Source organism: Filicampus tigris, chromosome 4 (assembly GCF_054856515.1).
Source record: "Filicampus tigris isolate MCC_2025a chromosome 4, RoL_Ftig_1.0, whole genome shotgun sequence".
Classification (NCBI taxonomy): Eukaryota; Metazoa; Chordata; class Actinopteri; order Syngnathiformes; family Syngnathidae; genus Filicampus; species Filicampus tigris.
In genome coordinates, this window is record NC_141220.1 from 14,185,387 (window position 1) to 14,201,181 (window position 15,795).

The 15,795-nt window shown below is 39.9% G+C and overlaps 2 protein-coding genes across 3 annotated transcripts in view; both read left to right on the top strand.

Moving 5' to 3' along the window:
* Positions 1-15,795, top strand: part of LOC147148573 (copine-8-like) — a 59,958-nt gene that overhangs the window by 33,700 nt on the left and 10,463 nt on the right. The window contains exons 15-20 of one of the 2 annotated variants that reach the window (XM_086027125.1): positions 1,996-2,177; positions 3,511-3,638; positions 4,255-4,357; positions 4,850-4,907; positions 6,227-6,300; positions 6,712-6,909. In XM_086027125.1, the coding sequence (XP_085883251.1) occupies positions 1,996-2,177; positions 3,511-3,638; positions 4,255-4,357; positions 4,850-4,907; positions 6,227-6,300; positions 6,712-6,909 (743 nt within the window). Of the gene's footprint in view, positions 1-1,995; positions 2,178-3,510; positions 3,639-4,254; positions 4,358-4,849; positions 4,908-6,226; positions 6,301-6,711; positions 12,447-15,795 lie in introns of those variants that run through there. The other variant, XM_086027126.1, reaches the window with a different exon arrangement.
* cpa4 (carboxypeptidase A4) overlaps positions 6,787-15,795 on the top strand; it is a 31,952-nt gene continuing 22,943 nt past the window's right edge. Inside the window, exon 1 of the mRNA XM_086027127.1 lies at positions 6,787-6,909. The gene's annotated coding sequence lies outside the window, so the exon portion shown is untranslated. The remainder of the gene's footprint in view (positions 6,910-15,795) is intronic.

The following is a 15,795-nucleotide window of genomic DNA, read 5'->3' on the forward strand; positions in this document are numbered from 1 at the left end:
AAGAAAATCAAACACATAAAAGGAAAAACAAAGAAAATGGTGTTTGTTGTGTATTAATGTGGTTCTTTGCTGAATGTTTTTTCCCCCCTAATCCATACTGTGCTTCTCCCTGACGAGAACATAGTTTGTCCCCTACCCTTTATATTTTTCTTTTTTATCTGAGAAATCGGGGTGCCATTTTGGTGACCCATCAGGCTTGCTGTTCTTTCTCCCTCTGTTGGTCATTTATGTCTCTTAGAAAGGTTGCAACTGTTAAGTGACTTTTGCTGCTCTATACTTTCATTCATTCATTCATTCATTATCCATACCGCTTATCCTCACAAGGGTTGCGGGCGTGCTGGAGCCTATCCCAGCTGTCTTTGGGCAGTAGGCGGGGGACACCCTGAATTGGTTGCCAGCCAATCGCAGGGCACACAGAGACAAACATCTGCACTCACAATCACACCTAGGGGCAATTTAGAGAGTCCAATCAACTTACCATGCATGTTTTTGGAATGTGGGAGGAAACTGGAGTACCCGGAGGAAACCCACGCAGGCACGGGGAGAACATGCAAACTCCACACAGGGTGGCCGGAGCCGGGATCGAACCCACGACCTCTGAACTGTGAGGCGGACGTGCTAACCAGTCGACCACCGTGCCGCCCTGCTCTATACTTGTGACAATAAATTCATTTCCATTATATTACTTAAAACTTAAAGCGAAAATATAAAACATAAAGATTACAAAATTACAGTGGACCCCCACTAACAAAACTAACACAAATATTGGATAAAATATTGGACAAAAAAAAAATCTGAGAATAGGTGAATCCGCAGGTACTGAACTGCGAGTATGCGGGTGTCCACTGTAAACAAATAAAAACTCCTTTGAATTCCAAAATTGAAGTTTCTCCTCCTAAAGCATAAAAGAGATTTGCATTATGTTTCCTCTTTTCCATTTGGTACAAAGTTCTGCGGCACCACCACAAAAACATTCACAATTTAAAAAAGAAAAAAAAAGAAAAAAGTAAAAGGCACTAGTTTTCCCAAACTTTCCACTCTGAAGCGCTGGTAATTTTTCTCTTGTGAGGCTTTATGAGGCACCTGGAGGCAAACATGCGTAACAGCAGCAGAGTTATTAAACGTAATTAACTTTTGGGGGCCGCACGCTGGTGCGTCATCCCGTCGCTGGTTGGTGTGAACGCTCATAGAAATGGTGATATTAGCAGTATAATTGTTTTATTCTTGGCAGTTTGGCCGGAGGCCTCAGCAAGCTTTTATTACAAAACTACTCAGAGGCACTCAAGTGTGAGGCTGGGGATGATTATTTATGTGATACTTTTGGGGCTGTCATTTCTCGAAATGTAGAAAAATGCAGCTTTTTTCTTTGGTATCACTGAAGGGGAAAAAAAAAGACATTTATTGTGGTCACAGCTTGACTCTTTCACCACTGAAACTTGGGACTTGCTTGAAACATGAAGATTAACATTCAAAGATATATTTTTTTCAAGAATATGTTCCCAGCAGGCCCTTTAGTTGAAACACGGCATTCTGATTAATTTTGCGTTTGTGGAATATAAATTAAGCAGCAAAATGCACTTGTTTTTAGCCATTTCTCGGTTCGGCCATTTTGTCTTCTGTCAACTGAAAGTGACATCACAGCTGATCACAATGACCAATCACGGCTGACCTGTTTTCTGAAACTGAGCCGTGAATGGTCGTTGTGAACAGTTGTGATGTCATTTTCAGTCGACAGAAGACAAAATGGCCGCCTACCGAGATGGTTAAAAACGAGTGCATTTTGCTGCTTAACTTATATTCCACAAACGCAAAATTAATCAGAATGCCGTGTTTCAACTAGTGGGCCTTCTGGGAACATATTCTTGGAAAAAAATATCTTTGGGTTGACTTCCGCTTTAAGACTCACTTGTAATTTGCATGTATGTGACTTGCTGAGACCTGTACAGTTATAATTGCAGCACCGCGCTGACACGTGACCGTTCCATGCCCACATAGGCAACCCATCGCAGCCCACCTCGTTGCACTACATGAGCCCGTACCAGCTGAACGACTACGCCATGGCACTTCGAGCGGTTGGCGAAATCATTCAGGACTATGACAGCGACAAGATGTTCCCGGCGCTGGGTTTCGGAGCCAAGCTGCCCCCTGACGGACGCGTCTCGCACGAGTTTGCCCTGGTGAGGACCGGAGAGCATTTATCCATTCTCATGCGTATGTAAAAAAAGTAAAATAAATTACAACTACTTTGATGATGCGGGACAGAGACATAATGCTTAAAGTGTATAGCACATGAGAAAAAGTTATCCTAAAAACTGTCGGTTCAAACAAAAGCCAGCAACGCTATGTGGCGGCAAAATCCAACTGAATCAAAAAAATGAAATGAATCAGAAGAAAAACCATGACGAGCACATTTCACAGCCAGCAACTCAGAGATGTGGCGTCAGAGAATTACATCATATCCGTCTTCTTCACGATTTCGCCGTGGTAGTACTGGCCCCGCCCCCGGAAGATTTTTAAAGCATAATGCTAAATGCATGAAATACTCAATATCTATCAATTCGAGTAACTGTTCATTGCAACATGGATGGTTTATTATTGAATACATCATATTAAAAAATAAATAATTCAGGTTACATACACTTTAAGCAAGTTAAGATGGAGATCATATTTCCAGTTGCTAAGTGGATGCAGCTTCTTGGGCTGAATTTTCACTCAAATTCAGTGAAAATGGATAAAATTACTCTAAAATGTCCACTTCAAACCAAAATGGCAGTCCTCCTGTGTCTTTTTAGGCATTGTCTTTAGAGAATTTTTTGAGGGTCAACTCATGACAGACATGCCTACCAAATTTCATGTTGGTGGCTTCGGGAGCGGAATTTTCCCCAAATTCTACGGTGCACAATTGAACCTAAAATCGTAACTTTAAACCAAATTTCCGACTTCCTGTGTCTTTTCAGGCAGTTTTTTCTAAGCCTTTTTTTTTTTCTTAACCAAATTTCATATTGTTAAGTCAAACTGCCTTTGGGGGGCTGGGGTACAATACTGGTTCCACCTGAAACCAAAATACCTTCTTGAGATTTTTTTGTGGGTCTACTCATTAGGGGATTGTAAAAAGCAGTCAACCATGCTATAATAGTGCAAATTTCCCCAAAGAAAGCTATAAAATGAGCAGTTTAAGGATCATGTCATTTGTTAATGCCAATCATAAGCCTGGATCTCCATCCATAACACAACGCCAGATACCCAGACTGCATCTGCTCGTCAGTTCTTCCTTCCAGATGTTTCTCATTAGCGCTAACAGGCGTACATGCATCCATCTTGCCACTAAGGACTAACACGTGGTCATCTTCCTATAGTCACTGCTGCACGTGTGACATCATTACACCAGAGCTTAGAAGGCCTCCCACATATGGAGCTCTTAAATAATGCAGCTTGGCTCCTTTAAGAGCTTCCTGCTTAGTTTGTTTCATCATCACTTTTGTGTGTGCATGTGTGTGCGTGCGTGTGCAGAACGGCAACCCGCAGAATCCGTACTGTAGCGGCATCGAGGGCGTGATGGAGGCTTATTACCAGAGTCTGAAGTCAGTGCGCCTCTACGGGCCCACCCACTTCTCCCCGGTCATCAACCACGTGGCCAGGTACTATTAAGTGTTTCGGGGTTTATGGCCAATCATCAAAGTTCACTGCCATGCTTGACCCACACCCAATGAAAAAAACATAAATGTTTGCAATTCATTTTTGCTCATCTGCCTGATTTGTATATCATTGCCGTCGGGCCCGAATGACACAATTTGGTAAATGTGATATTTTTACAGATATCTATACTATTGGTCAGTCCGCACGTATGGGTGGGTGCTATTTTTGTAAATTTTTTACCAAGCAATGTTTGCTTCAGGCGGCACGGTGGTCGACTGGTTAGCACGTCCGCCTCACAGTTCAGAGGTCGTGGGTTCGATCCCGGCTCTGGCCTCCCTGTGTGGAGTTTGCATGTTCTCCCCGTGCTAAGTAAAACTGGATTTAGGGGCTGAATTTTTTCGTAATTTTGGTGTGCACTACTCAGCCTATAATGTCCACTTGAAACCAAAATGGTAGACTTCCTGCATTTTTCGGGCATGGCTTTTTGAGGCTTTTTTGTGGCTCTACTCATGAGAGGCATACCTACCAAATTTCATGAGGTTAACTGAAACTGTTCTCAGGGGCTGAATTTTCTTTTTTCTTCTTTTCTCGTCTTTCATGCCATTGCCGCCATTGCAGGTATGCGTCGGCGGTGACGGACGGCTCTCAGTACTTCATCCTGCTCATCATTTCAGATGGCGTCATCACGGACATGGCTCAGACCAAAGAGTCCATTGTCAATGTAAGCGCTTTTGCTTTTCTACTGTCAGCTCTTGTGCAGATCTCAATAAGCCATATTACTGTTTGTGTTTGTGTGTGTGTGCGTGCGTGTGTGTTGTAGTTATGCTTGTGTGTGTGTGTGTGTGATTGTATGTTGGCAAAATATGTTTTAATTAATGCCGTTTTAATCAATAAAATAGATTTTTTGCGAAAAAAAAATAATCTGAGATGGAATTTTAAAGCGCTGTCACCGTGCCCAACCAGTATCTTTGTGGGAAGTTTCCCATCACTGCTTAACTACCAACATTGAAATGAGAAAAGTGAGCAGACAAGAAAAAAGGCAGATTGATTTTAGGCTTTTTTTTTTTTCCACAATGGTGCTTCCTTTTTCTCATGGGCTCAGCCAGTAATTAGCGGCACTATTTCACTGACAGCCTGCAGACCCAAAGATAGCAAACAGTGCCAAATCCCCCTCTGTGTCTCTGATGCCTTCTTTCTCCTCTCACCCTCACAGGCCGCCTCTCTGCCCATGTCAATTATAATTGTCGGGGTCGGACCAGCAGAATTTGATGGTAAGCGGCGTGCATATTGCGCATGTGTGCGTGTGTGTTCGGCGTTAATCCTCCATTCCACGCTCGCTATCTCCACTCCCACATGGCACAAGGCCCCTCTCCATGCCCCCTTCTTGATAATTGTTGCTCTTCCCAGGCACGCCGCCGCTGAGGGGAAAATTCCCCCTTGTCACGCCAAAGGACGAGTGCTTATTTCCCATGTAACATCGCAGCAAAACACTCACCCAGTAAAGTTTTTACTTATAGAATTAGGCAGGAGTAATGATACTGGATTGAATGCAAACGTGCAAACAGTTGGTGTGCTAAAACAGAGCAACATAGCAACTTGAATACAGATGGATAAAGATTTTATGACATGTCCTGTAGTTGGGTACTATTTCTAATATGAAAGGATCAAGTGGTAACATGCAAACAGCTGTTATACTGCTAACACATATCCGGGGGAAAAAATAAGCTTTTACCTTAAGCGGGTACTGTTTTCGAATGACAATGGATCAAACACTAACATGTTAACCGTTATTGGTCCATAATACAGCAATAAAGCAACCTGGAACCGTTTAAGAGAAAGTGCTAAGGCACATTAATAAGGTTATGCCCCTCAATCAGGTAGTATTCTCCAATGAGAATGAACGATTTGTTTGCTAAAATAGAACACAATAGTCACCTGAATACATCATGTGCTGAAGCAGCTTGGCAAGAATCATACATCTTCCCCTTTAATTGGGTGTTGTTTTATAATATGAATGAATTCAACACGAACCTGCTTACAGTCGGTATGCTAAAATACAACAAGATAGCTGCCTGGGTAAAGAAAGCGCTAAAGCAGATTGATGAGGAATACACATCATGCTTGTAGTCAAGCATTATTACCAATGAGAATCGATTAAATGCAAACAGTTGGTATGCTAAAATACAGCAAAAAAAGCAACCTATGAATACAAAAACTGCTAAGGCTGATTGCTACATATTTTAACACATGCCCTATAATTCAGTCCTATTTCTAATGAGAGCCTAATTGATCAAACACTTGCATTTTGTTATCAGTTAGTATGCTAACATAAAGCAAACAATTTACAGTGTGCCCTTTTTTGGGACTAATAAAGTTGAGAATAATACTTAGTATTATATAAGTATTATATCAATAATACTATAAAACAGCAAAACAACAACTGGACAGAGAAAGCACTAAGGCAGGTTGATAAGGATTTTACATCTGTCTATGAAATTTGGCACTATTTCGAATGAGGATGAAGGAAAGCTTAAAACGCTAACATTTGTGTGTGATGTGTTCTCTGGTGTCATTCTTCCCCACCACCCAGAAATGATCGAACTAGATGGTGATGAGGAGAGGATCTCCTCCCAAGGACGATTTGCTGAACGGGACATCGTTCAGGTATGAAACATTCCCAAGCTCTTGGGAATCATCAGAAAATCTTCACAGGGATTTTGAAATAAAGGGGGAAATCATTAGCTTAATCATTCTCATTAAGACCTTGTACAGCCTTTATGTACACTCTAGTCCGCTAGTTAGACAACATTTCATGCTAGCCGTCGCTATGCTCACATCTGGCAATATCCAAAGGAGGAGGCGTACAAGTAACTCTTTCCCTGAAGTCAAGGACTAATTCGAAAAACAAATGATCAAATACTAACATATTACAACTTTTAGCAACATTAATTCCACGAAGAAAGGCAGACCAGGAGTACATCATGCCCAGTAGTCTGATGCTATTTCAAAGGACATTTGATCAAATGTTGACATACTATCAGTTTATTCTTGCATTTCTTCTCCGTGTCTTTAAAGTTTGTTCCCTTCCGGGACTACATCGACCGCAGGGGTAATCACATCCTCAGCATGGCCCGGCTGGCTAAGGAAGTGCTGGCGGAAATCCCCGACCAATTCCTGTCTTACATGAGGACGCGGGGGATCAAACCCGGTCCCTTGCCGCCCCCTTACACGCCGTGCCACCCACCGGCTCTTCACCCTCTCCTCACCAGACGGGTAAGCCGGATCTAAACTTCCGAGGACTCGTCGTCTTCTTCCTTTTCTTCCAAATCTTCACTGGAAGCTTTTGAGACGGTGGCCGATCACTGTTGTCGGAACGCCATGCAGGTGGACGCTGCACCAACGGACAGTGGGAGTGATAGCCGTTTTAGGGGTGTGAGCTCAGCCGCATGAAAAGGAACGGACTGTATTTGGGATCCCACCTCTGTCACCAAATTGTGTCTCTCCATATATAAATGTTTACAAGTTGAGGCCTGGAAAAGGATGAAACTACCAATCAATGTGAGGATGCAGTATCGAAGCGTGTGACTTTTTCATATTTACTATGTTATTAAATGGAGCATGTGCTAGTTAAAGAGAAGCATGCACAGTCGTCCTGCACTCAGGGCTTTGTCCCGCCCCACTGACTTGAACCAGCCTTACTTTGTGGCAGCGTTCTTTCACGAGGCTTTTTGGAACCGTAGCTAGGCAGTAATCAACACCCTTCACTTCTCAACAGGACTACAATGTGTCATCATTTTTTTGGGTTTGTTTATCTTTTGTCCTCCTACCTCTCAGTGTGTTGCCAAAGCATGCTAGCCTGTCAGTTTTTTTTTTGTTTGTTATTCAAGCCTTTGAATTCTTATTATTTTTTCACTCTCTGATCCTAAGCGCATTGGTTGCAAAAAAAAAAAAAAAAAAAGATAAAAGACAACAAAAATGAGCAAGTGAAGCCAGTAGTAAATGACTGCTGAAGTTCTAGTAGCATTTAAATGTTCCTTTCTTGGGAAAAATACAGGACTGAAGTATCAGATGGTGCTCAAAGGTTTGCAGCTAATCCAGTTGATGATAACTCACAGTACCCATCGTAACTGGTGATACCTGTCGTAACGGACGATACCCGTCATAAATGATGATATGCTACTGTTAAAGTTGACAATACCGATTTTAACTGGCGAGAACAATCTTGCACAGCGAAATTTATTACACCCATCTTAACTGTCAATATCCATCAATAAATGGTACTGATCATAACTAATGATTTAACTGATGATACCCATAATAAATGATGATGACCATCATAACTGACGATAGCCATCTTAATTGATGATACCCGTCATAACTGGTGATAACTGTCGTAAAAGATGGTAACCGTTATAATTGGTGATAAACGTCATAATTGACGATACCCATTGCAACTAGTAATAATCGTCATAACTATTGATATCATCTTAACGGGCGACACCCGTTGTAATCTGTCATATCTGTCATAACTGATGATAACCATTTTAATTGGCTATATCAATTGCAACTGGCGATATTCATTATTGACAATACCTATCATATTGTATTTGTTATTCTAATACCCAATGTAACTGGCCATGCCCGTCATAAGTGATGATATCCGTTGTAATTGAGGATACAGATCGTAATTGATGATATCTGTCATAACGGGCGATATTCATCGCAACTAATGAAACTGGCCATAACCCCCGTAATTCTTAATATCCAATACAATACAGTACAATACCTATCGGAATTGTTAATACCCGTCATAACTGTCAATTCCCGTCATAACTGGCGATACTGTTGTAATTGACGAAACCTGTCACAATTAATGACAGCTATCGTGAATAGAGGTATGCGTCTTACGTGACGATTCCATGTTAATTTATGACAACTGTCTTAACGGTTGATAACTGCGGTTATCAACAAAGTCACCTTTGTAACTCACAATACTCACAATATTGGATAGGACCAGCTTTTAAACAAAACACACAGAGAGTTTGTGTGTGTTTGCATTTTACTATGATGAATACAAATACTTCAAGTTCTGACACATTTCCTCACCAATGTCTCATTCATAATAATAATAATGTGATCCATGAATGAATTATTTCACAATGTCTTTTTGGCTTTCAGCTGCCAACTTTTCAGGGACCCTTCCAAGCTCAAATGGTGGGAGGGGGGGGGGTGATTTTTTGTGCTGCACCCCGTTAAAGTTCAGGAAAAAGAGTCCCTTCCCAAACTGCACTGACACTTTGAGCCACGTCCCTCATTTTTTAGTTTTTTTTAAATTATTTTGTTTGTTTGTTTGTTTGTTTAATGTGAAGGCAAACACAAAGGAGAAAACACTCATTTTCCTTTTCACTGTATGAAAAAATTCTAGGCCATCTTATTACGGTTTACAACATTTTCTAAAGTCAGGCCTCAAAATACACATCCGAAACACACTTGTAAGATGTTTTCTTATACATATAAATACAGTATATATTTATACACTGTAAAAATATCTGCCTTTTTTTGGTGTATGGGCTCATGATATTTATCTTATTATTACATGTTATGCTGCTTCTTTATGTATCATATTTTGTACCGAGGCCTGTAATCATATTTAAATTATGACTAACAGGCCTTATCCGTGTTTCTATGTTGAGTTATTCATATTTAAATGATGAACGACAGGCCTGTATTTTTTATAACTATATATATTGTGAACACTGACACTCTGTAGCATTGTCCCCCCAATACTTTGTTTAGTTTAATGTCGGCAATGAAAGGGTGGTCTGACAGACTTTTTGTACTCTTTACTGTTATTGTTTTACATGTATTTCATCGGTTTTTTCCACACCCAAGAGTCAATTGTAGCATCAACTGCTGGAAGCAGACAGGAAATGTCGTGTTAATGGAAAGTCAATGCACTCAACACTTAATTAGGAACATTGTCCAATAAGATCCAAAGCAAAAATAAATTCTGACCTAGTAAATGGTATTATTTTAAAATTGTACTTATTGTGGTTGGTTTATCAAACAATTCATGAAAATTATCAAACAATTCATGAAAATGCTGCTTAGATTTTTTTTAACACAATAAGTAATAATACAACTGTGGCCATCATATAACCTGACAACCATATTCTAAATAATTTATTCTAATTTAAAAGTTACCCACAATATTTTATACCTTGCAACATTAGGTAACCAAAAATAAATTACATTAAATGGCCAGGTGTTCCTCTGGATCCCATTTCAGTAAACAAAAATTTTGGGACCATGGGAGAAGCCAGGATCAAAATATGTGTAATAAATACTATGGGTGTAACGGTACACATGGGTGTATTAATACGTTTCGGTATGGCATGTTCGGTTCGGTCCACTGACTGTTGCTCGCGGGGGAGGAGGGTGGCGGCACAAAAGCGAGAGGCAGAAAAGAGCCAGAGCTCGAAGGTCCCCCGTACACTGTGGTCTCCTGTTTGGGAACATTCTGGCTGTCCTGTTAAAATCGCCGATGGGGAAAGTTGCGTGGATAAAAGTTCCGAAAGATGTGTGCCGACATTGCTACATGAAATCGGCGGCTATGTTGCAGCTAGCACGTCCCACACGCACGGCATCATCCGACTGTGAATGTTTCTTAGACGAGGAAGTAAACAGTCTTTTTAACCCAAAACGTCAAACTTATACAGCGAGATTTATCATATTGTAGCGTCTTCCAGAAACACACCGTCAGACGTAGTTTAATTATCACGTTTTTATTCATCCAAGTACAACTGCTCGCGCTCTTCTTTCTGCGCTGCTCCACTCGCTTGCCGTACGTTGCATTCATGAACCTCGGAAACATCATAACTCGGCAACACACAAATCCTACCACAACACAGATAACCCAATTCGTTACAATATGCTGTTGAATATTCAACGATTTCAATGCCTAAAAAGTGTATACAATTGCATAAAGAATTTTAAAAGTTAATGTATTTTTTTCATTATAAAAAGAGTTTTAATATAGTTAGCAATAATTGTAACTGTTATTGTATGTTTTTTTTTTTAATCACAAAAAGTGTATACATGTACTGTAATGACAACTTGTCTTTAACTTGAATACTTAGGTGTGTCATAGGCTGTTGCTGCTGAGTGTTTAAAGATTTCAGTGTCTTAATAATTTACAAAATTAAGAGATCTTTATTGTTAGTGTATTTTTTATTCTGGTGTAATTTCTTAGAATATAACCCGAATTGTTCGCTTTTGTTTATTTTTTCTAACAAAAATTATTATTTACTTGTCATCTTTTCAAAATAAACATATATATTTTTTTAAAAATCAGTTTTTTTTGTACTGAAAATATACGGAACCGAAGTTTCCAAAAAAAACGAACCGAACCGAAATGTGATTTAGCGTACCGTTACACCCCAAATAAATACATATAAAGGACCAATAAATAAATCAATGAATCCATTTCCTATACCTAAAGAAGGTGCTTACCTTATTATTTTTAGATCCCACTTCTGCCACCAAAATGGTGTCTCCATTAATTGCCCCACCGCAATAAAGTTTTCTTTGTATAAATGAGGTGTTCATGTGGGATTCTACTTCTGTCACTAAACATTTTGGGTGATTTTATTTATTTTTAGCATTGGATTTCATCAGATTGTATCCCTAATGCTGTGTCCAGTGGGTGTATAGTGCATCCAGTATATAATGACTATATATACACAGTAATATAGTGTGCAGCTCATAGAGTGTGTATCACGAGGCATAAGGGCCTTTCATTTCATTTATTCATGACGGCAACTCCGATGTCGCCCACGCTCTCTCCGTCTCGCGTATGTGCATCCAGTGCACGTATGAAACATGCATGACGCTTGTGTAACCAGGCTGACTTTTGATTGTGTTCTCAGAGGAACAGTGCTTTCATGTCGTTAGCTTTTAATTGCCCCATCAGCAACCTCATTAAAAAAAAAAAAAAAAAACCTCAATGATATTTGACGTTGTTAAATCAGGGATCAGGAAATAGCAAGACTTCACAAAGATGTCGGCTAACAATGCGGCACTGGAATGATGACCTGATGACCTGTTGCGCTTCGTGGTAGGCTAATTGGCTAATTAGCCAATGCTAACAAGCGCAGATAAGGCAGACTTGGAGATACAAATCTTGGTCCGCTGTCGGTCATGATCTTTTTTTTTTTTTGTATTCAAGAATGTTTAGTGAAGTCGGTATAATGCTGTGGATAATGGCTTGTTTTTGTGCATTGTTGGTCTAGAAGCCGTTTGGACAATTACACATTTAAAATGCTTTTGCTATTCTTTCATGACCCGATACTGTTGCACAGTTCTGTGTATTGATTTGTTGTGTTGGTCTAAATAATTAATTTTACTGTTAAGTTGGTCAAGGACCTCTTAGTTCCTTTTCCATGTTTTCGTTTCATTTTCATACTTCTGCATGGAGATGTACAGTATTTTTGGAATGGCTTGGATCATTTGTATTTCTTTTGATTTGGCTTAGATAATTTATTGTGCTGTCTGATTAATTTGGTTTTGTTTAGACCGCTTGGTTTGGTCTCCAACCTCCTAGTGTGTCGACTATATTTCCAGTATTTTCAGTTTCCATCCTGACCAAATACAGTTGGGTTGGTGTAGACCAGTGCTTCTCACCCTGGGGGTACGTGATGACACTTAAAGCAGAAGTCAACCCAAACATATTTTTTTCAAGAATATGTTCCATGCAGGCCCACTAGTTAAAACACGGCATTCTGATTAATTTTACGTTTGTCAAATATAAATTAAGCAGCAAAATGCACTCGTTTTAGCCATCTCTGGGGGCGGCCATTTTGTCTTCTGTCGACTGAAAATGACATCACAACTGCTCACAACGACCAATCGCGGCTGACCTATTTTCTGAATCTGAGACATGATTGGTCGTTGTGAGCAGTTGTGATGTTATTTTCAGTCGACAGAAGACAAAATGGCCGCCCCCGGAGATGGCTAAAAACGAGTGGATTAACACTTATTCCACAAACGTAATATTTATCAGAGTGCCCTTTTTCAACTAGTCGGCTTGCATAGAACATATTCTTGAAAATTAATGTTTGCGTTGACTTCCCGTTAAGGGGGTACGAGAGATTTAATATTCAATATTGACAGTCAATAAAGTTGTCAATTATCAAATAGATTTTTAAGATTCCTGCATATCTTTTTATTCCCAAAATAGTTGTAGAGATACCACTATAAATGGAGTTCCAAACTTTCAGAAAAACAGACACTGATGGCACAGCACTCTGTTTTACGTATTTTATTTTTTTTTATTTATTAACAAAATGCTTTGCGCTAGTTAGGATGGTACTTGGCTGAAAAAATATTTCACGAGGGTGCATCATTGAAAAATGTTTGAGAATCACTGATTTGGACTACTTGTTTTTATGTTGGATTGGTCTAAAACCCCTTATTTCCATGTCTATATTTTCAGTTTTTTTTTATTTTTATTGTTGTTTTTTGGGGGGGTGAAACCGCTAGTTTTTCAGTTTTATGTGTGTGTGTGTGTTTTTTACACCACTTATTTTTCTGTTGGATTGTTCTACAAACTCTTAGGTCCTTTTCAATATATTTGGCCTTTTCAGTTCCCATCATCACCCAAAGCAACTGAGTTGATTTGATCATTTTGAGTATTTCTCTGTCGGTGTTGTGTACTCTGGAACCTCTTCGTGATTTGTCTATGTTTTCAGTATTCTCTGTTTGTATCATGTCCCAATACAGTTTGGTTGGTTTTGATCAAGTATATTCCTAGTAGGATTGGTTTAGACTGCTTGTGTTTCTGTTGAGCGGGTGTAGCTCTGGGATCAGCAACATGTTGCCAATGTGCATCAGGTAACCCCCAAGGACCATATGTGTAGCCCTTGGCTCACCAGTGATGGTACATTGTGATTTCCTCGTATTTATATAAAGTGTCGCACATTGATATTTGTTTCCTATCTGGTTAAATCATTGTTGATAATTGTTGTAAGGAATCATTAACATGATCGGCATGTTCACGATGATCAATATCATTAATTATTCATAATAACATGAGGATAAGTGGTTTCTAAAATGAATGGATGGATATAATTATTGGCAATTTCAGCAAACGTGTTATTTAGAAAGTGTGCATTAAACTTGTAGCCCTTGCATTAGTACCCAAGAAGTATGGCTCAACCTCAAAAAGGTTGGTGGCCATTGGTCGGGAACCTCCTTGTCTGTTTTCAGTATTTTCAGTTTTCATCAATACGTTTCTCCAACTCATGCATGTCCAGTAGAAGAGACTTGAACAAACATGTGTGGGTGCCCAAACAGTGACGCGAGTGCAGGCAAGGTGAGTCATTTTTAAAAGTCGATTCCCAGGAAGTGAGAAGCAAACAAGCAAACAACACATGCTTTACAGTGTGTTTTAGTGGTGCTAATCAGTGCTTCATTTAAATATAAATATATATATATATATCATTACTGCTATATATATACTCAAAGCGCTTCACACTGTTCCCCATTTACGTATGCGTGTGTGTGTACATACATATATATATATATATATATATATATATATATATATATATATATATATATATACGCCTGAGTTGTGTGCGGGCAGCGTGGGATCGATTCCCGCTCAGTGACAGTGTCTATGTGTGCCCTGCGACTGGCTGGCGACCAGTTCGGGGTGTAGTCCGCCTTCGCCCATTGACGGCTGGGATAGGCTCCAGCAACTCCCCGTGACCCTGTATAGGATAAGCGGTTTGGAAGATGACATGACATGACATATTCATTCTCCATCCACCTCTCAGCAGTAATGCTGAGTTCAGCATCTTGTGTTTTTATTTTGATGTATTTTCATTTTTTGATACCAAGCATTTTGATGTAAATTTCGACTTTAAAGGTGAAATCCGACATACGCCGATATTCGGGTTACATCGCCAGTGTAGGAACGGAACTCGTTGGTGGGATTGAGGACTGCCTGTATGTATATGTATATAAAGAAAGCAATTAAAGGTCTATTTTTATTGGACAACCCATTGTTTGGCATGCTTTTACGTGCCCGCGGGAAAACTGAAAGAATAGTGTTTGCATGACGATGGTGGAGTGGGAGGGTGGTCTTTGGATGTCTTCTGCCAATTTGATTGCATGATGCCGCCAAGTGTGAAATCACTGTTCCTCTGAGGCCGTGTAGGAGTAACAATGGAGAGCATTGACGGACGAGTTAAGAAAAGCGGTGGTCGCCGCCTCCGTCCATCGCTTCATTCACGTTGCAGCCTGTCAGGCCATGAGACCTCCTCGATATTTTTTTAAATGTCTCTTACCATATGAACATGATTATTCCACGGAATGCTTATGCTGAATATCCTCTCTTATCCGAGCATGCGTTGAGTTTGCATGTGTGCGTTCTTTTCTAACAAGTGGATTTTCAAAATCAGAGTATACTGTAATTGAAATTTATTTGTACTGCTTTGCCTTAAAAATCTTACAGCCCGATCTTGGAATCGTGCAACTTTTCCTAAAGATAAAGACTTTTCTTCAATTTTTATTTTCCTGTACAAAGTCACTCTCTGTCAGATTCATCCAAGTTGTTTGCCGCATTTCCACCAAACAGTACAGTTCAGTTCGAAACAACCGAATAATTGTTGGACATTAAAACATGAACAGCAACAAGTAAAACACGGAGTTGTAACTTATTACCCACATGATCCCTGGACACTTAAAACCCCCAAATTCCCGTTTTGGTGCATTGGAAAAGTCAACCAAAAACTGCCTGGGAAAAACTTGTCTGACCATCTCAGACATTGTAAAAGGACACGGTTGGACCCATTTGAAAGTTCAACCAGAACACTATGTGAAGAACTTGTTTTTAACCCTGCATTGCACTTTCCATTCCAAAGTGACTTGACATGGTAACATTTCTGGACCCTCAATATCCCCCAAATCCCATTTTGTGTCCTTCCCCTAAATGGTAGACTAGAGGGACATTGTTGGTACCAATAGAAAGTTTAACCAAAAATCTTTCTGTAAAGGACTTGGGTTCATTCCTTTCTGTTCAAAAGTTACTCAAATGTAACAATCCCTGGACCCTTGAAGTCCCCTGATGAGTACCACCCAACATTGTAGAAGGAC